This window comes from Plectropomus leopardus, chromosome 8 (genome assembly GCF_026936395.1).
Source record: "Plectropomus leopardus strain MGB_pleo_1.0 chromosome 8, ASM2693639v1, whole genome shotgun sequence".
Lineage (NCBI taxonomy): Eukaryota > Metazoa > Chordata > Actinopteri > Perciformes > Serranidae > Plectropomus > Plectropomus leopardus.
Window position 1 is genome coordinate 36,327,593 of NC_142183.1, and position 20,046 is coordinate 36,347,638.

Below are 20,046 nucleotides of genomic sequence, written 5' to 3' on the forward strand. Positions count from 1 at the left end.
GTTCTGTCTTATGCAGATGTTATTGTTAATGTAGCTTTGCACAGATACTTGTTTTTATATCTTAAACGTACATACTAGTTGATACATTTCATTGTTGTTGTTGTTTTTGTTTATTTACACGCTTTACACACTCAGCACATTACCGTTATTAGAATTTAAATTTTCACAGCTGAATGTATTTATCATTTATGTTACACACATAAACTGAGCATATTTATTTACATACTTTTTTAAAGATCTAAATGTTTACATATTGTGCCAATTGTTTGCTCTTATTGTATTTCTATTTTATATTCTATATAGGCTGTAATGGGAGTTCCCATTGCTCATCATCATCTCTCTCTCTATCATATCATAATGAGTAGCATTGTTTTTTTCATATTGTTAGTGTCTTGTGACGAACCACTGTGTGTTTATCTTTTGGTGTAAATCCTTGTTCTCTCTGTACTGTGCATGATGACGTATACTGTGTGATAAACCATGTCATTGTTTGTCTTTGTCCTGTTTGAAGGACAAAGTGTAACCACGTCAAGATTTTATTCCTGCATCTCCTCTGCTCCGGGCCCTTCCTTTTTGTGTCATCTCAAGCTGGAGCGAGCAGGGGTCCGTTTGCAAATGCATGAAGTAAATAATCAGAAAGACAACTGCTGGCTCAATGTTGTACTCAGCAACAAATTTCCAGAACAAGGCTTACTGGTGTTGGTGCTTATTTGTACTTGCTATAATTCTCTCTGCTGGCATCAGAGCAACTGTAACAAACTGCAGTTTCCCCCAGGGATCAATAAAGTATTTCTGATTCTGATAAATAGTTGATCACAAAATAAATAAATAAATACGTGTGCGTGTGTGCGCGCGCCTGTTATATTCCATTTGTGAGGGTGGAGTGCATTCTTCATATGTGTATGTTTCACTGTGAAGCACACTGAGTTTACCTGAGTATGAAATATGCCATACTGATAAATTTCCTTCTTACCTCTCATGATATTCACTAGAATTGACCATGACACACCAGAAGCAACCAATCAGAGCCTGACTAAGACTCTATTACTGCATTATCTTTTTCTCAGAGACACATCTTACTGAACTGTTTAGCTGTAAAATGAAAACATTTGTGACCCGGCTGCCATGTTGTATTTTATATGTGCAATTTTAATTTGAGGGTCTGTATGGAGTCCCTCCCCCAGATCTGTGGACCCCCTCAGTCCCGTTTAATCATGGATGTATGGGAATGGAATGTATTTCATATTTTGATGTGTGTTGTACATTTGGGGTTTCCTCTACTTGGAATGGTGACCTAGCTGTTGTGTGTAAGTGTGAAAATCCTGACCTACTGAAAACCCATCGAGACTAAACTAAGAAAATAATAATAATAATAATAATAAATAATTAATATTAAAAACTAACAATAATAATATTAATAATAATAAACTAAAATCTTCTAAAAACAGTGAATAAAATGAGAACAGTGCTGCTGGTGATAAACTTACAGAGAATTATTACCAGCTCTGCAGCTCTCCCCAGCTCAACAGAGACTCGGAGCCTCTTGACCTATTGTTTTAGATTTACGGCTCACAGCTTCATGGTTTGCATCAGTCTTACAGCTCTCATGAATCTTGTCTGCAGGCAGGGGTTTTAAATGACAAAACTCTGATAAAGCCACTGCACACAGACACCAGCTGTGAAACAAGTGAAACACCCAGCAGGTAAACACACAAACAAAAAGACATTTTCCAAAAAATTGGTAGAAACAGAGATGAGGTTTGGCACAACAACTTTATGAGGTGAAAATATGTATGTTACATTTACAGACTCTACTGTTCCCAACTGCCCAAAAATCAACACTGCTCCAAAAATAAAGACAAGCAGGAAATTCATGTCCCAAAGGTGGCTTTCTGAACCATAAAGTTGCAAACCCTAAAATTCCAGTTGTGGTCGATTTGGAGACACCTGCGGTTACAATGGTAACAGTAAGAGTGGTCTGATACAGGCAAGCAAACTGGCTTCGTTGTCAGAAATACAGCAGGAGATTGACAGGAACATGTTTCTACAGTGCAGCCAAACAAACACACTGATAACTGGCTGTTTCACACACAACATGAGCGACCAGGTTGTGACTTCATGCTGCACAGAGCACAAGGTTTCTACAGCCAGCAGGGGCAGTGCAGCTTATGACAGTGTTGAGGAGGTGGAGGTGTGCAGCCTGTCACACCCTGAAGGTAAAGTAGTGACATGCTGGGTTAGCTTTGACAGTGACAGCCCTGGTGCTGCTGTCACAGGGTGAAGAATTAACAGTGAGGCTGACATTAATCAGACAGGGTTAATACACAATTACAAATAAATCGGCAGGACTTTAAAGACCATACATTCGCTGAAATGACTTTGATACTCTTTATCGGTTCTTTTTCATTAGTATATAAAAGCTTTATATATTATTTAAAAATTATGAATTCAAAATGGGATTAAAACTTTACATTAAATACAATTTAGAAACTGGACATTATTTGTGAGAGGGGAGGGGCTGGTGCAAAAAGGGGGAGTTTGATATTTACAGAAAACATGTCTTTTAAACCTGTGGGCCTGCAGGTTTTAGCCTCCTTTTTTTTTCTTTTTGTGGGTTTTTTTTGGTTGGGATTTTTAAAGAGAATGTGCCTTCCAATCATTTATTATAGCCAGACACTGTAAAAAAACAGAAATTATTATTGGATTTTTAAAGTTCCAGCATTCCTTGATACAGCTTTGTGGAACAAAATTCCATGACTTCTCCAAACATTCAGGGTAAATTTCTAAAACTTTTCTGGGCCTGGAAATTTCAATTTGCAAATTCCATGACTTTCCAGGTTTTTCATGGCCGTACAAACCCTGATCAGATCAACTGACACGCTGCACTGGTTTCTATGATTCCCTTTAGTGTAGGCAGGTTGTTTATTTATATTATTGTTTATTTATAAAATTGTTGTTTATTTAAAAATAGAAAGGATTATAAATATAACCAAATTAATTTTTATATGCATTATCACAAAATTTGTTATAATTATTTCTGAATAATTTCTCTTGTATAAAAGCAGCTTTACAGTGAGCATATTTTCTATTCTTTGATGTAATTCCTAATAGGGATGCACGATAATATTGGCACGTCATCGTTATAGACAGATATTGGTTTTAAAATGAAAATCGGAATCAGCCAACATGCAGATTTCAGCTGATATCACAAACCAATATTTTTTGTTTTTAATGACAAAGTGAACATGTAGTGAACATCAACTCCAAGCTGAAGCATTTCTCTTTTTTTGAACAATGAATGAATATCACATTCAGTGGAAAACATTGTTTTTCATGTCTCCATCTGCTGGTGGTCCATCACAATAAGAGTATGCAGAATATAATGTTAATTCCATGACAGAAGAGACTGGATCATCACTATAATTAGGTGGGGAAAAAGTGGATATATCAATATCATTATCAATTAGCCAAATGAGTTGTTATATATCAGCATATCCGATACCAGAAAAATCCAATATGGTGCATCCCTAATTCCTGACATATTACAATATATCTTATGATATCCTGTGTCATTAGAATTCAGGGCTCAACAAAAAGGATTTCCTAGTTGGCTGCAGCAAGTCAAACACCATGTCAGGCTGGTAAATCTAGCAACTCCCTCTGCCAACCACTCTGCACGTGGTAAAAAAGAATTTAACCAATTGTTGTTGCTGTTTTTTGCAAAGCTACTTATTGAAGTAGCTGGGGAGTGAGCCATTTTTCTTCCTCATCTCTGTTGGAAGTTGCATGTGTACAGAACCAGCCAGGACATGATGAGAAAATGGTGCAGGATAAAATTCATGAAACTGAAGCACAAGAAAGCATTTCAATGATCCTGAATACAGGAGTTTACTTTAATAAAGCTTAAACGTGTCAGTTAACTTGAGGTTTTGTTGTTATTAAATAACAGTCAATTTATACATCATTTATATAGGGGCATGAAAAAATTGACCAAAGTCAATTTTATTTATTAATGGGGCAAGTAAAAAAAAAAAAAAAAAATGGCAAAAAAAGGTGCACCCTGATATTGTAGGAACACCTTGTACCTTCTTGATGTAGCTGTAATGTGCGTAGTGACACCACAGTGAGTATATATTTTGCTCAAATGATATCGGTAGAATATCACCGGGTGTGTCTCTATGTCCTGTTCACAGTGTCTACAGGTGAAATACTGAGGACACAGTACACAATACTGGTCCACAGCAGCATGGACAAGTCCATGCTGCTGTGGACCAGTGAAGACAGGGTTCACCAGTTTGAAGTGAAATTAGAGGCCTGAGTGTTACTTTGACAACCACATACTGGTGGGAACATCCAACAGTATTTCTGATGCTTTACACTTTTAGTCACTTTTATTGTTTTGGGTTAGTGTACCAGGGCACGTGGTAGTCTCTTTCTACTATTAGAAAATGTTAACATTAAAAAGCTTGTGATCTACGAACAGGCACTGCTGTGTCCACTGTCCAGTCACTGATCCTGGTGCGGTCACAGGGAGGGAAAGGCTTCAGCCTGCAGAGGCTAGTGCAGGTTGGGATACTTCAGGCAGAATCGGTCAAATGTGTCATATATGGCCTGTCTGCAAACAAAACACATATGAAATCAATACAAAACACGGCAAAAGGTAGCATGACTAAGACAAGATGCTGCATAAAAATGTAGTTTAGAAATACAGTCTGGAATTTAAGTACCTCAAGTTTACATTGTTTCTTTCCTGCACACACACACACACACACACACACACACACACACACACACACACACACACACACAGCTTGAGTGTTTCTGTAGCAAACACGTCACCTTGTTGTTCTTGTTGAACTACAAAACCACATAAATAACCAGTGAATATCTGAGAGACAAGATTCGCGTGTCATTCATAAAATGTTTTTACCTTTCCATCCATTCATTCATTTTATATTCCCAATTTCAATTTGCACAATTTGAGGGTTAAGGGAAACCTGTCTAGTGATAAATACCAAGCTTTGCATGTAAATGGTAAATGGTTCCAAGTATTCTGTTGTCCATTTGTTTAATAATTGAGTGCCAGTGTCCACTCATGACAGTAGAGCGATGTAGCCTGCAGAGCATGAACCAGATAAGAGCCAAATGTTTCTTGGCCTCGTATCATTGATGGTGATGATGTTTAGGTGATGTGAGCTGCTGTCAGGACGTTTGCAGCAGTCAGTCCTGCTGCCTGCATGTTTGAATGTCTGAATGGAACCATTTTGGAAACCTTCTGTGGTTCTACTGTAACACACCTTTTTCTCCTGCTTCTGCAAAGTGGTTGGCTTTATTCAAATCATTTAGTCTGGTTTGGGGAGTCATTTTGAGTCAAAAGATTAAAGTCCAAGTGCAGTCACAAGTCACAGTGTTAAAGTCAAAGCCAAGTGTTGAGACTTTTTTGACCTTAGAGTCATCATATGACTAGAGCTGCTGCTGGGAGGAGCAGGGAGCAGTGGAGGTAAGATAGAGCTTTACAGCTTTAGCTAATCATTGCACTGACCACCTACACACAGCGGTGCACCTGGAACACACTGCAGGTGTGAGCAGAGCGTGAGCATCATGGAACCTGTTGTGTCTTTTTTGCCGCATCCATGTTAACAAGTCAGAGCAGCTGCAACACCCCTGTGAACAGCGCTGCTCAGACGCGTCTCAGCTGCTTATCAGCCACAGCACATCTAGAGAACTGGTGGCTCGCTGATTTTTTTGCAGCATGTGGTTGTCAGCACAAATAGACAGTGAAAAATAGTGACTCTTTATCACCTTTTACTACAGTTTCAATGTCTTGATTTGTAACAGAGATGAAGAAATACAAACATATGTTTTACTCAAACTTCCTGCTGCCACTTCAAAATAAAAGCCATCAGAAAATGTCTGTTGACAGAATCCCATCAGTTATTAACACAGGGCACAAGATTAACACAAGATTATGGAACATTTGAAGGACCGTGACATTGACAATGCAGGAGCTGCATGGCTTCCTAACTCAGTGAAATTGGTGCTTATAAATGTGTACAGTATTCAGTATTATTCACAGCAACATCGCTGTCAGTGTGAACAGTAGAAGTCAAACTACAAGGGAGTCAGAAACAAAGTGTGTCACTAGCTGAATACTCAGACTGTTCTTTTGTAAGTACACCTCATACAGCTGATACCTCCCCACACATCTCCTGCTGTCCTTTGAGTCAGCAGCTTACCTGAAGACGTTCTGTTTGAACAGGTACGCACTGACGTGTCCTCCATTCAGATATCTGACTTCACATCCCGGCCAGATCTCCTGCAGACTGAGGACCCCTGTGCGAGGGATATAGGCGTCCTCTTTGGCCTGGACCACGATAATGAGACTGGTGTCTACAGGGACTGGGACAGATGGAAGGGCAGACCGCCTTTATTTCTCTATAAATGCTTCCACTGGGACATATCAGAAATACAACACAAAACTGTGCTATGGTACTAATCAGAATAATTTCCTGAGAATCAGTCTGCAGCATGACACTGACCTGAGAAATTGGCCATGTGTGTGCACTCGTCCATCACTCCCTTCATGAAGCTGATAGACTCTCTGTGTAGTGATGGCCGGAAGCATCTGACTGAATCCGTCTTCTTCTCATGCAGCGTGCCGTCTGCACCAAGGTTTCTAAAACAACAAACAACTGACAGTAAAACATATAGAAATACTAATGATAATAACTAACATTTTTACAGTGCCTTTAAAAAGATCCAACGATGCTTTGCACGGAGAAGATTATTTTAGATTTATTCCCAGCAAGTTTGTGTCTTTTTGTTTGATCTTGGAATTGGAACTGTGCTGTCATCACTATATAAAATCTAAGAGCTGAGCAGGAACTCGTGGGCGAGGCCAGCGGGAGAAACACTACTGCACATATTCAATGGGCTGAATACCGTGGACATCAACTGGCAAGCTTTTGGCCTATGTCCCAGGTGAGCAGCTCCACTGGGATGTGCAGTTGCTATCTTTGGTCCGCTGTCTAGGTATTATCAAAGTCTATGGGATGTACTCACATGCCCTTGACTAAGCACTGTTGTGTTGAAAATTTCCATGGTGAACAAGAGGGTCACCCCTATGCGTGGGATGAAGTTTTTTTGTGGGCCGAACCCAGAAGTTTGCATCGCCCTGGTTCCCTCATCAAAAAGCCTATGGATTTTTTCATTTGGATTATTGCAGAAAATAAGATAATGTTTATTATACTTACATGTTTTGTTCAGTAAGATAATCCTCACAAATGAACACCACTTTTAGAAGTTTTGAAGCCTAAACGCAATCGCCAAAAGTAAAAATCTAACGTTAGGCTAGAAACAAAATACACAATGCCACTTGCTTTGGAGTGCCACAAGGTTCGGTGCTCGGACCAATCCTTTTCACTTTATATATGCTTCCTCTAGGCAACATAATTAGAAAACATTCCTTAAATTTCCATTGTTATGCTGATGATACGCAATTATATCTATCTATGAAACCAGATGAAACTGATCAGCTATCTAGACTTCAAACATGTCTTAAGGATGTAAAAGCCTGGATGAGCCGTAATTTCCTGATGTTGAATTCAGACAAAACTGAAGTTATTGTTCTTGGCCCAAAACACCTCAGAAGCTCCTTTTCCAACAATTTAATTTCTCTAGATGGCATTACCTTGGCCTCTAGCACAACTGTAAGGAACCTCGGAGTTTTATTTGACCAGGATTTATCCTTTGCCTCCCATATAAAACAAACTTCAAGGACGGCTTTCTTTCACTTGCGTAACATCGCAAAAATTAGACATATCCTATCACAAACAGATGCTGAAAAATTAGTACATGCATTTGTCACCTCTAGGCTGGATTACTGTAATTCCCTATTATTTGGTTGCCCAAACAAATCTCTTAGGTCTCTCCAACTGGTGCAGAACGCTGCTGCTCGTGTTTTAACGGGAAGCAAGAAAAGGGATCATATTTCTCCTGTTTTAGCTTCTTTGCACTGGCTCCCTGTGAAATCCAGGATTGAATTTAAAATCCTCCTCCTTACTTATAAAGCTCTAAATGGTCAGGCTCCATCCTATCTGTCACAGCTCATAGTTCCTTACCAACCCTCTAGATCACTGCGCTCTGAAAACGCAGGGTTACTTGTGGTTCCCAAAATTTCCAAAAGTAGGTTAGGAACCAGAGCCTTCAGCTACCATGCTCCTCTCCTATGGAACCATCTTCCATTTTCGGTCAGGGAGGCAGACACCGTTTCAACTTTTAAGGGTAGACTTAAGACCTTCCTCTTTGATAAAGCTTATAATTAGGGCTGGCTCAGGCTGCCTGGACCAGCCCATAGTTAGGCTGACATAGGTTTAACCTGCCGGGGGACTTCCTCTGATATGCTGAGCTCCTTTCCTTCTCTCAATGCTGCCATCAGAAATCATGCATGTCTGTTTACTGCATTGCCATGTGCAAGCTTAACTTAGCTCTGTGATAGCCATGTGGTACTCTCACCACCTGGGGCTCGCGATTACAGAGCCTGGGTCTGTTGAACTGCACTACGCTAATCCCGTTGCCTCTCGGGAGCGCTCCTGCTCCCTTGTTTCCTAGTTTCCCTGGATCCTGGCCGTAACCTTGACTGTGCCTGACCGTGGTGATTGCTGTGCTGATGCTGCGACCCTGCCTTTGGTTGTGCTCGTGCTGTGGCTGTACTGATTCTGTGCCCTCCCTTTCACATATGCATGAGACTGTTATCATCTCTATCAACATCATCATAGAGAGCAATTACTAATTTCACACCTACCATTATTGTAATATGACATGCATCTGTTTCTATTGTTCTGTGCCCCCCCCCCTCCCCCCCTCTCTTTCTCTTTCCTTTTTTGCCATGATTGTATTTCACTTGCTATTTACGACATCTATTGCTCGTCTGTCCGTCCTGGAAGAGGGATCCCTCACTATCCTCTACCGCTCTTCCTGAGGTTTCTTCCTCTTTTTTTTCCCCGTTACAGGGGTTCTTTTGGGGAGTTTTTCCTTGGGTGATGTGAGGGTCTAAGGGCAGAGGGATGTCGTACACTGTAAAGCCCTCTGAGGCAAACCTTGTTTTGTGATAATGGGCTATATAAATAAAACTGACTTGACTTGACTTGACACTTGTCAGCAACCACCTTTTTTATGACAAATTCTTTTTTTCCCCCAAATCTATTTATTGAACAAGACAGTTAAGGACAGTAAAAAATAAAGTAATAATTGGTCGATCCAAAGAAGATTAAACAAAAGTGTCTGTAGCAAGTGAAAGAAAAGGCAATACAAAAGACAAATGAAGCTTCAAAGGTCACAGTAGGTTATTTACTGACATATTTTATGTTATAGAACAAAACCTGAAAGTCTCTTCAGCTTTTGTTAACCACAGATCTTATGTCAGACATCCAACCAAAAACGCATAAAAACAACTCACTGACTTTGAGACGAGGGAACCAGAGGTGCTGAAATGCTAACTCATTTCCAGTTTTTAGGACTCATTAATGGAGTTGTCTGTGTAATCTCATCTGCAGGAAAAACAAAGAGACTAAGCAACAAATTCAAAGTAGGGCAGGAGGGAGATCAGTGTTTGTTTCCCTTCTGAAACCAAAAGTTGACAAGTTTTTTTAAGCATGTAGCATGGTTACTGGATGACATTATATGTCATTGTGATCAAGCAACATCCCTAAGTTACTGCAAAAAAACTTAGTGATCTTAACACAACATCAGGACTGTTTTTCTAAACCTAAAAAAAGTAGTTTTGTTATCTAAATGTTAAGTAGGTTGCAAAACCTGCATTTCCTGTCAGCAAGAAGTTTATTTTGAAAGACACTGTAGCATGTAACAAGCAGAAATTGACACATCTAAAGCTGATGCTGGAGGGGTACCTCGAGCATCAGACTTTAAAGCATACAGCCACTGACCCAGCTGCTGTATTTAACAAGTTGAGAGTGAGAATAAGTTGGATCATTGTGACATCAAGTTTTCATATTGACCCATGGCTAGTTTCTCAAAAAACTCTCTTGGCATAAATGAGTTGTTCTCAGGATTTACATGTTAAATATCTATTAATAACTGCATCTTTAAAGAAAATGGCATGCCAGCAAGTATCGCAAGAATTACATCTAGAGATCTTAATTATAGATTATGAACAACAAATCAAACAATATGCTCAGTATATATATACTGACTCATCTATTAACCTTATGAACTTATACAGTAGTGTGCTGTGTCTGTTGATGCATGTGGAACATATGTCCAGCAATCAAAAAATAGAAAGTCACAGTCATTTGGAGCAGAAGTGGATTTAACAAATATGAAGGTGACGTTTGAAGGCTTGCCCTTAAAAACAGCAGAGATCACATTCAACAACTTTGACTCACAATAACTCAAATTGTTTACCTTGGTTGCGTGTCCATGCTCATCCCACTGCTGTTCACTGATGATAGCAATTGGTCTACTCTAGCCCCGCCCCCTGCAGGTCCTCCACCTATCAACAGGCCTCGTCCAGCCTCAGCTTCCCCTCCAGCTTTGGAGCTCTGACCCATTGATGCTCTGGCACCTCCAGACAGGCCCAGCAGATGCTCTAAAGAGTCCACATTCTTCGTAAATTCTGGACCCATCTTAAAGGAATCAGCCTGATGAATGTGGACACACAGACCAACACACAGACACAACCCACTTACTCAAGCTTATGTGTGCTAGGGTAAGGGTTCAGATCCTCGCTGCTCTGATTCTTGGACAGCGTCCTGACTCAAAGAGCCAAATATAACGGCAGAACCATTTGTTATAGATGGACTACTCCTGATGAATGTTTCTTGGACTGAAATATCATGTGACCATTCTAATGTGGTCTGACTGTTTGTCAAAAAAAGAAAAGAAAAAGAAACAGTGTCTTTCACATTTACATGACTCAAAGAAAAGCATGCTAATTAGGCTTTGCACGGGTTCAACCTTTTCATATACTCCTGAACTTTCACTAGGGTATTTTCCTTATTAAACTAAGAAATACAACTGTACACCTTTGGAACTCAACTTTCTCTTGGTTACTTAAGATTGATGAGGCTTAATTTGCCTCGTTAACTCATCATAAAACACACTATATTCACATGGGACAGAAACAAAATAAAACTCACCCAAACCATCTGGGTTACTCTTGTTCATAATCTAATTAATAAGTCCACTGTTCCAACAATCATCAGCTCTGGTTTGGTCCAAATAAATGATGTTAAAAATATGCCGGATGTTTACAGTAACTTCTCCCACCACCACTCTGTGTCACTGTGTCTTTCAGCTCAGCTGCCTGTTCCACCAGTAGAGACCAGAGAATGAGCTCTGTTGGTGCGTGCTGTGCACTACATACAATGAGTTTAACAGAAAGAGGAGCACGTGTATTTATGACTATTGGAAAAGATACTTTCCTGAATTCTTAATGCCCTGGTATACTGTGATACCACCAAAGCCTAATGCTGATGTAACAATGTGTAAAGTAACAACAAGCAGGTGTTTACCACTGCTTATAAGTAATTATTCTCATCATTATTGATACATTTTCCTGTGATTCATCAATTTATCACTCAGCTTATTGTTTGGTGCATGCAGTTTTTAAATTTATACTTACTCATTAGCATTGTTCAGATCCTTATCAAACTGAAACTGGAACCTTTGAGCCAAGTGTGCATAAATTCTACACTATGTGAAAGTATTAGGAAGGATAACATACCCCACAGTACTCCAACAGCTTAATGATCTCCTCTTCATACACGGAGTTGATGGCATACTGTTTCTCCAGCTCTGCCCAGTTCACTGCTTTACTCAGCACACCCTACACACACGTGCACACACGCACGCACAAAGTCATACCTCCATTACAACAATAAGTGATTGAAAACGACAACAATAATTATTATTATTAGTTTAATTCAGAATCAGAATCAGAATCAGAAAAAGATTTATTGCCAGGTATAGTTAACACAATACGAGGAATTTGTTCTGGTGGGTTGGTGCAACATAAATATAGAAAAAGAAAACAGATAAGATAGAAGATACAAATATAAAATATAAAATATAAAAAGTGCGAGTCTTACAGTGCAAAACAAAACAAGTAACACAAGTAACAGTCATAGCACAGTCATAGCTTCTATCAACCAGTATTAAGAAAAAAACCTGTGACCTCTGCTACAGTTTTTGGTTGTACTGTCAGTCTGAATGCTGTTGTAATAACTGAGAGCCTCCATATTGATGTATGTCAGGTAAAGAGAGCGTTACCGTGGTGAAGACACTGGAGGCCGTGGACCAGGATAAACAGGGAATCAGAGGGATGGGCTTTGGCCAGTTAGTCACTGCCAGGGACGCCATCTGTACACAGACACACAAGATTTCATGAGAAATAGGATCTGTGCTGGGATGAGGTATTATATTGGACTCACCACTGTATTTGTTTGCAGGCTCGCATGTAAAATATTTACTTTCAAATGTGACGGAAGGTACTGGTGTTTATGGGTTTCCATAATGACACACATGTTGGATAGTTACTTAGTTTGACACTGACAGAACAAACAGGTTTGATCAAAAGAATTCAAACTGCTTCTGTATACAGAGTGACAAACAGTGAGCTGGGTCTGTGACTCACATATCCTCCCATGGAGATGCCCGTCATTCCCAGCGGCCAGTAACCTTCTCTCTCCAGCCAACGGAGAAGCACCGTGGACTCCAGGATCAGAGCTCCTCCCATCACAAACAGGTCAGACACATTCTTTAGACAGGACCGCCTAAAATACTCACAAATAATGTCACTGTTAACTTTACAATGACTTCATCCCAGATTTAAAGCAGAAGTGCACCGAAAATATAACTTAACCATTGAAAATCATAAGGTATTTACATATATTTAATGTCAAAAACACCAAAAATCATCACATTTAAGGAGCCAGAGGCAGAGAATTTGGAATTTTTTGACTGAAAAATGACTGAAACATCTAAGCGACAAAGTAGTTGCTGATTCATTTTCTTTGAATTGACTGATTAATTAGTCAACTAATTATTGCAGCTTTAGGCACAGGTATAGATGCATTTCAAATCCTAAGCCCTACTTATCAAACTGTCACTATGAACAGGCCCAAAGTGGTCACATGTTCAACTTAACTTCAACAGTGTGCTTTACACACTGTGACACTAAAACAGTTTTAAGACTGAGAGCTCGCTTTTATCAACTTCTGTCTGAAAAAAATAAAACAATTTCCACATTTTTAATCAATCAGGGGAGTCCAGAGTGTGTGAATGGGAGCTGACTTACAGTTGGTCTTTTGGTTTACGATAGCCATGTAAAAGGTCGGTCAAGGAAAAAAAATGGTACACATACATCAGTTTGTGACAGTGGTTCTCAAACTTCTTATCTCATGCACAACCCCCCTCCACACCCCTGTGCCCTTCCCAAAAGGAGGCCTGCCCCAAACTTTGAAAGCCACTGGATGAAGATAGGGGGATTGATTAACATAAAATATATGTTTATGTAACACTGATATAGTGGATGCATGATTAACAATAAAAATACTTACCAAAAACTGCCTCAGTACAAGCTGAAGCACAGTAGTATACAGGGGTTACAATTTATGTTTCTAAGGACAATGAACAAAAACTTAAAACTAGAGGAGCAGATGGGAAAAGACAAAGGATATAATAAGGGTTCTCCAGCAGCAGTGAGGCCATTCCTGCCTCTTTGACCATGGGCCTGGCCATAAGGGTCCGCCGACGCCAGAAAAACTACACACACACACACACACACACACACACACACACACACACACACACACACACACACACACACACACACACATCCTTAATACTTGAGAGTCAGAAAGTCCAGAGAAAGTGGATCACGTTAACATGACAATTATCTGTCCAGGGTTCTATTGCTACAAGGTGTTAGGGTCAGATCATGATACAGTGAAGATGTGCATGCACAATGACTTTGACCTTTGACCCATGATCACCAAAGTCTAATCACTTCATCCTTGGCTGAATCCAAATGTATGCACTTTGCTGGCGTGCTCACAGAAAGTGTGCTGAGGGCTGTCTAAATCCACAATTCATCCAGTCCACAAGGAGCCTAAATCAGACTTTCTGCAGACCTCCAGAGAGTCCGCTCAGGGTGCAGACCATGGATGTATTATAGGGAAGTCGGTACAGACTTTGCCCTCTGAGGCAAATTGTGATTTGTAGTAATGGGCTTTGTAAATAAAATTGAAATGAATTGACATTGATCATGATACAGAAATATGTATTAATTTAAGCATTTTGTTATGAAACTATATGCTAAAAACTGTGCAGTGTAACACCCAGTATAAGAAAAGTGACATCAAAAGGTCTTCTGATGTCAGTAATGCCCAATTCAATGAGTCATAGTTTCCTTATTTACAAACATTTCTGTATTATGTAATATGTGTGGCCTATATGTTGTATAGAAACGCATGAATATCATTTTGTTCAGTCATGAAAAAGCCTTTACATGGTATTCATATTTGCAGAGACAGATGAGCAGACTGTGACTGCAGCAATCACCACTCAAATGTTTCCACGGCAACTAATCAGACAGACTGCAGGCCTGTCTATCTGCCTTCGCAGACTTTACATGAGGACAGGGAATTTGTCACAGTAGGTAAGACTGAAGTCCGCCATGGCTCAGTCTGTGAGCCTGCGGACATTTGGATTCAGCCCTTGAATCCAATGGACATCTGTGCCACAAACGTAAGGACAAACAACCCAAAAATATTTATATAAAATATAATAAAGTCATTATTCATATCACACGGCTAATGGAGAAGAACCCCAACAAGAGAAACAAGGCGGATATCAGGAACTGAAGGTGAGGATGAAAGGTTTTGAGTCTTACATGGTCTCCAGTCCCTGCCAGGTGGATACATACTGGTCTGTTCTTCTGCCACCTCTTAGGAACTATAAACTGGAAACTGAAACAACAACACACACTGTGAAGACTCACATGACTTATCAACACCTTTTCATTTGAATTTTTTTTCCTACAGTGAAGTTGGGCCTTTTCTAGTCCTATTCTTGTATTTCAATAGCGTGTTGTCAACATGTAGATTATTCTACTGTCTGTTGTCTCATGCTGTTCAGGTTGTATCACTGCTCTTTTCCTATATTTGTACTTCACTAGGAGTAAAAATATTTATCTTCCTGAGGTCACAGTGCTCATGTCCACTGCTGTGACATCATGACATTTAGCCTGAGGAGAGGGTCATTACGGTCTGTACCTGGCTTTGACAGCCTCCGGGGGCAGGATTCCAGGAACCAAGTGCTCCAGGGGAGAGATGAAGAAGCCTTCGTGGATCTGACAGTCAGAGTGCTCCTCTGTCTGAACACAAAGGCACAAACACAGACGTATATGTGTAAGAATACAACTACTTGGTTACACTACTGAGCAGTGAAGTGGAGTACCTTGTTGATGTAAACTGGGTAGTCCTTTGGCACCAGATACCTGCACCTCTCTCTGTCTCCAATGATCTTACGGAACTCAAATATTCTGCACAATACAAACAAGAGAGAACATTTCAGTTCAACATCACTACACATCTGTTTCATCACTTAACTGGCTTAACTGTATGACCTCAAATCCATATCACGCTAAACTGTCACTATTATTTTAAAAAGTAGAGGTAAATTAATGAGTAGTCTGACTACTATAGTTTGATGATTGCGGACACGCAGTCAGAGGGCAGCTGACAGGATGCAAAGTGGGAAACAACTTCTCTCTAGAAGAAAAGCTTTTCATCAACTACTTGCAATAGTGTCAGTAGTAAATGTTACCTCGTCTACTGCAATGTGCATCTTGGTGGCCAATTCAAAAAGTATTTTTAGTTTAAGAAAATTACAGAGTGTTTAGGCTAGTTTCTGCCTACACAGTCACACTCCGATCCACCAGCCTTTGACTAGATTCTCATCCTCTGCCTCCTGTTACTGACAAAGTAATTAACCCTGAGGGCCCACTGTAATATTATACACACTCGTGCTTTGAGCACAAAATGTGCTTTTCAAAATCAAGCTTTAAAAATACATTAATACATTAATATCATTCTCTTAGTTCACTGAGGTTTTTTTAACCATCAGTCCTAATCATAAACATGAAATGTTCAATAATTGTCAGAATTTCAACCCTTTAAATTCCAAGTTTTTGTCATGATCCCACTATGTTTTTAGATGGAAAAAAAACACAAAATTAATCAATTTTAATATTCTACATGCAAAGTAGATTTTTTTATGATGGCAGTCTGGGATATGTCAGTGATTAGCAGCAACATCGACTGTGACAGTGCAGCTACAGAAAAAAAGCATGTATTTTCTCTATATGCCAAATATGGTAAAAATGCTATCATCAGATGGAAAACAGCAAAAATGACAAATTCCAAGGCAAAGTCCCAGGATGACACCCAGAAATAATACAATGCATGCTTTTATGCTTTGATGGCTGTGGGATCAGAAATGACAGTTTGAATGGGTTTCAGTGGAGCATTTTTTGACCTTAACAGTCTGAATGTAACAATTTCCAGTTTCCACAGTCTCTTTTAGACTTATTGTAGGAGCTGAGCTGGAAATTCACTGAATAAACAAAAAAACACAAACTGGGCAAAATGTATGCCATATTCATGAACGCAGCCATAATGATCCAAAAATTAAGAAAGAAAAGTGCATAAAATGCCCTAAACAGTTAATGTATCATAGGCTTCACATTATCCCTTCAGACACTGTTCTGTTTCATCCAAAAACACACTTAAAACAATAAATACCTCAATGAAAGATCAACTTTTTCAGTAATTAACTGTGATTACACTCTGCATACTGCTGAGTATCTCACAATCTGTTTTGCAATTATCTGCCCAAACCTGTTTGAGGGATTAGTTCAGACTTGCTTTAGTTTTTTCTAATCAATCTAAATCACACACAAAGAGAAAACCTTTCAGTCAACATAGTACAAATATCTTCCTCTGAAATGTAACCGCTGACCACAATATTACAGACAGTGCAAGGTAAGAAAAATAGCTCTTTTAAGTAGTCAGTGATGGAGTGATATAACATCTATATTTTTTTCAATATATCTACAATCAACACTGACACTTCCCCACAAAAAAGGAAATTAGAATAATCCCTCCTGGGAAAATATGTAATCAAACTGTCTAAGAGAGGAAGGTGTTCAGCTCTAAAGCTCTGTTCGCGTCTGAGATCTGTAGCACTCATTCATTTCTGCAGGACCACATAACTTCTAGATAACATAAAACTATACAAATACTGTACAAAGGCAACATTTGATGCACTAAAGTGAAAACTAGTGGACATATTCATTTTTGAAAATGAAAGATTCTTCTTTTGGGAAATTTCTTTTTATTTGATGACTGTAAAAATTTCAGTCCATTCCAGTGAAAAATAAGCAGCTGGTGAGGCCTTAAATACAACTGCAATATGAATGAAGTTAGCCACGGGGACAAACTTCAGAAATTGGTAACTAAAAAAGTATTTGGAGTAGAGCTAACAGATTTTACAAGGACCAGGAGTTTAATAGACATTTTAACATTTACCATTTTGAGAAAATCCATGACATGAACTGAAAGAAGTTCTGAATTCTGGGTGAGCTGGCATTGACGGACCCTACTTTTTATTGTTTGTACTTTTGATGAATAAATCAAAAGTGTTTTTGGAAACTGACAAGATGATGATGGAGCAGCAGCTGCAGGTGGTGAGCTAAAACAGCCATATTCTGAAAATACATCCAGCTCAAAATAACATACTGTATCAAAAACATGTCTGAAGAAATGTGATAAATGGCTTATATCATCATGTTTGTGAATAGGAGCAAGGATGTATTCTTTTATGTTACAGCTGAGTCCAACATTTGACTTTGAACAGTTAAAAAACTCTGGCCATGGAGGAGAGTAGAGATGGGAGGAAGAGGCTGCTCCTGTGTATGATGACAAGCTTCTCTACTTTCTGATACAGTATTTCTAGCTGTATTCTGTTGTGTTCTCATTTTTTGTGTACCTCTTGAGGTCTTCAGGCTTCCCCCATCCCCCAATGAAGAGTTTGGTGAGGAGCAGCCTTCTGTAAAATACATCCAGTCGGCTCACACCCATGGACCAGCACCTGGCATCTACGGAGGGAGACAGGCAGACGCCTCATTCAGAGTGGCCAGAAAAGACTTAATCAAACCAGCAGCTAGCAACAAGTCGAGCGAATGAAGTCAAGAATGCTAAACAGAAAGTCTCAAGAGAGTGGGATACTGCACTAAAATTCCTATCAATTTCCTCCTACTGTACAAAAATGAAAAAAATGTCCGTCATTAAGCCAGGCTACGCTCAAGAAGTCCAAATAATAACCTTTCCAAATCCTTTTCCTTAACCTCCATAGAAAAAGTCAAGGTCAAGGACAGATGTGACAGAGAATCGATAATGACTTAGGAAAAGACGACTGCGCGTCTAGAGAATCCGACTGCTCTTCTCGGCTCTGTGATGATGTGACGGTGGATGTTACTGACATGGATCTGCTGTGATCAAACTACAATAACACAACACACAACACAATACAATAATAGACGACTAAAAGCACATCCTCACTGGATCAGTTTTTATGCACAACATAGTTGTTTTTTTTTTCTTTTTTGTGATTTTATTTATGTTTTTTTTTCAAACTTAATTTGCTGCCTTAAGTACTTTGTTATGTGCATCAATAACAATTATGCAAAATATGTACAATGTGTAAGACTCACTGCTGTGCATATCTTACATTTCAAACATGTTGAATTAAAAACATCCTCAGTCTTAAAACACCTTCTGGTGTTCTGGTAAATGTGCAGATTATAATCTAAATAAATACACCAGATATAAACACAGTTTCCTCAGAACAAGACAATGTCCAAAAGTCAAAATTAATAGGAGATCATTTCCAAAATTCACAACATGTTATCGAATGAAATATTCTGCTTTATTCTGCCTCTTGGTGGCCTTTCAGAAACAAGGTTTTCACTGCGGTCTCAATCACTTTGCCTATATTTCCCATCATGCCCAGTGCTGGACTTTGTTGTTTTTGGTTTCCAGAGAAATTTGCTGTTTTATGTTCAAGACTTTCGCCTTTGGTCGCATTCACTAATACAGTAATGCAGTGAGCTGTGCGGAGCTACTGAAGCATTTGACCGCTGACAGAAGTTAGAATGCACACAACAATGACTGACAGCCGGAGTCTAAAAAATGACAAGCCGTGACCTTTCGAACTTTAACCAGGTTAACGGTTCATCGGGTCTCCTCTTCTTCGGGTTGAAAATGAAAACCAATGACATTAAAGACAGTGAGCTCTGAATCGGGCTATAAAACAATGACTTACCTACTATCCTCAATTGAACTTAGCACAGTTAGCTAACTTAGCCTCCACCATTCATTGTTTCAGGCGACGGAAGGACAGACGGACAGACAGGCGGAGGGTGATTGGGACAGACAGACCGTGGACAGAGACAGGAACATGATACTACCTCACACTGTACACACACGGCGGTTCTCCTTGGCGAGGATTTCTTCGCTCTGCTAGCTACCAGCTAACACCGTCCTTAGAGGGCGAATGACAGATCAGGCTGTCTGACAAGCTGCCGGGAACCGCGAGGGACTTCCGGTTAGATTTTCTAAATAAAACTGTTCAACCAGCAACTTAGCATGAAATGTCCATGTATGTATTACAGTGAAGTCAATGGCCTGCAATTTGTGAAAAAAAAAGAAGAAAGAAATAAAAAGTCGTTAGAACCCTCCCCCCCCAAATATTAGGTCGTTTTGTTTTTACTTATTTCTTCTAATTTCTGGGTCATTTCTTTTTATTTTAAGTTTCTTATTGTCTGCTTTCCACGTTTTTAAACAAATCAAGCCAATTTGCTCAGATTTCAAATGATCAATTCTGTTTCTGTAATTCTGGGTTAAGTAAACTGTGGGTTACTTAAGTTAAGTAACCTTCAGTTGAGGAGCAGTTTTACAATGGCTG

The 20,046-nt window shown here is 39.4% G+C and overlaps 1 protein-coding gene across 2 annotated transcripts; it reads right to left on the reverse strand.

The window, feature by feature from the left end:
• Positions 1–1,754: 1,754 nt before the first annotated feature.
• On the reverse strand, positions 1,755–19,684 carry abhd18 (abhydrolase domain containing 18). 2 transcript variants are annotated; one of them, XM_088081404.1, is made up of 14 exons: positions 19,550–19,684; positions 18,070–18,178; positions 15,478–15,562; positions 15,294–15,394; positions 14,912–14,987; positions 13,696–13,782; positions 13,316–13,341; positions 12,653–12,791; positions 12,289–12,378; positions 11,744–11,845; positions 10,423–10,658; positions 6,540–6,676; positions 6,237–6,399; positions 1,755–4,615 (listed from the first exon to the last, which is right to left on the reverse strand). In XM_088081404.1, the coding sequence occupies exons 2-14, from the start codon at positions 18,159–18,161 to the stop codon at positions 4,558–4,560; spliced, it is 1,392 nt and encodes a 463-aa protein (XP_087937530.1). In that variant the 5' UTR covers positions 18,162–18,178; positions 19,550–19,684; the 3' UTR covers positions 1,755–4,557. The 2 variants fall into 2 exon arrangements, with proteins under 2 accessions (XP_087937530.1, XP_087937531.1); XM_088081405.1 differs by lacking the exon at positions 19,550–19,684 and adding an exon at positions 19,405–19,521.
• Positions 19,685–20,046: the final 362 nt, after the last annotated feature.

What these genes read in the sequence shown, in the direction of transcription:
- abhd18 (XM_088081404.1), bottom strand. Translation starts at nt 18,161, where the DNA reads ATGGGTGTGAGCCGACTGGATGTATTTTACAGAAGGCTGCTCCTCACC. An exon ending in AAGCCTGAAGACCTCAAGAG is followed by an intron (nt 15,563 to 18,069) that starts GTACACAAAAAA and finishes TGTATTGTGCAG; the next exon opens with AATATTTGAGTTCCGTAAGA. An exon ending in TGGCAGGGACTGGAGACCAT is followed by an intron (nt 13,783 to 14,911) that starts GTAAGACTCAAA and finishes GTGTGTGTGTAG; the next exon opens with TTTTTCTGGCGTCGGCGGAC.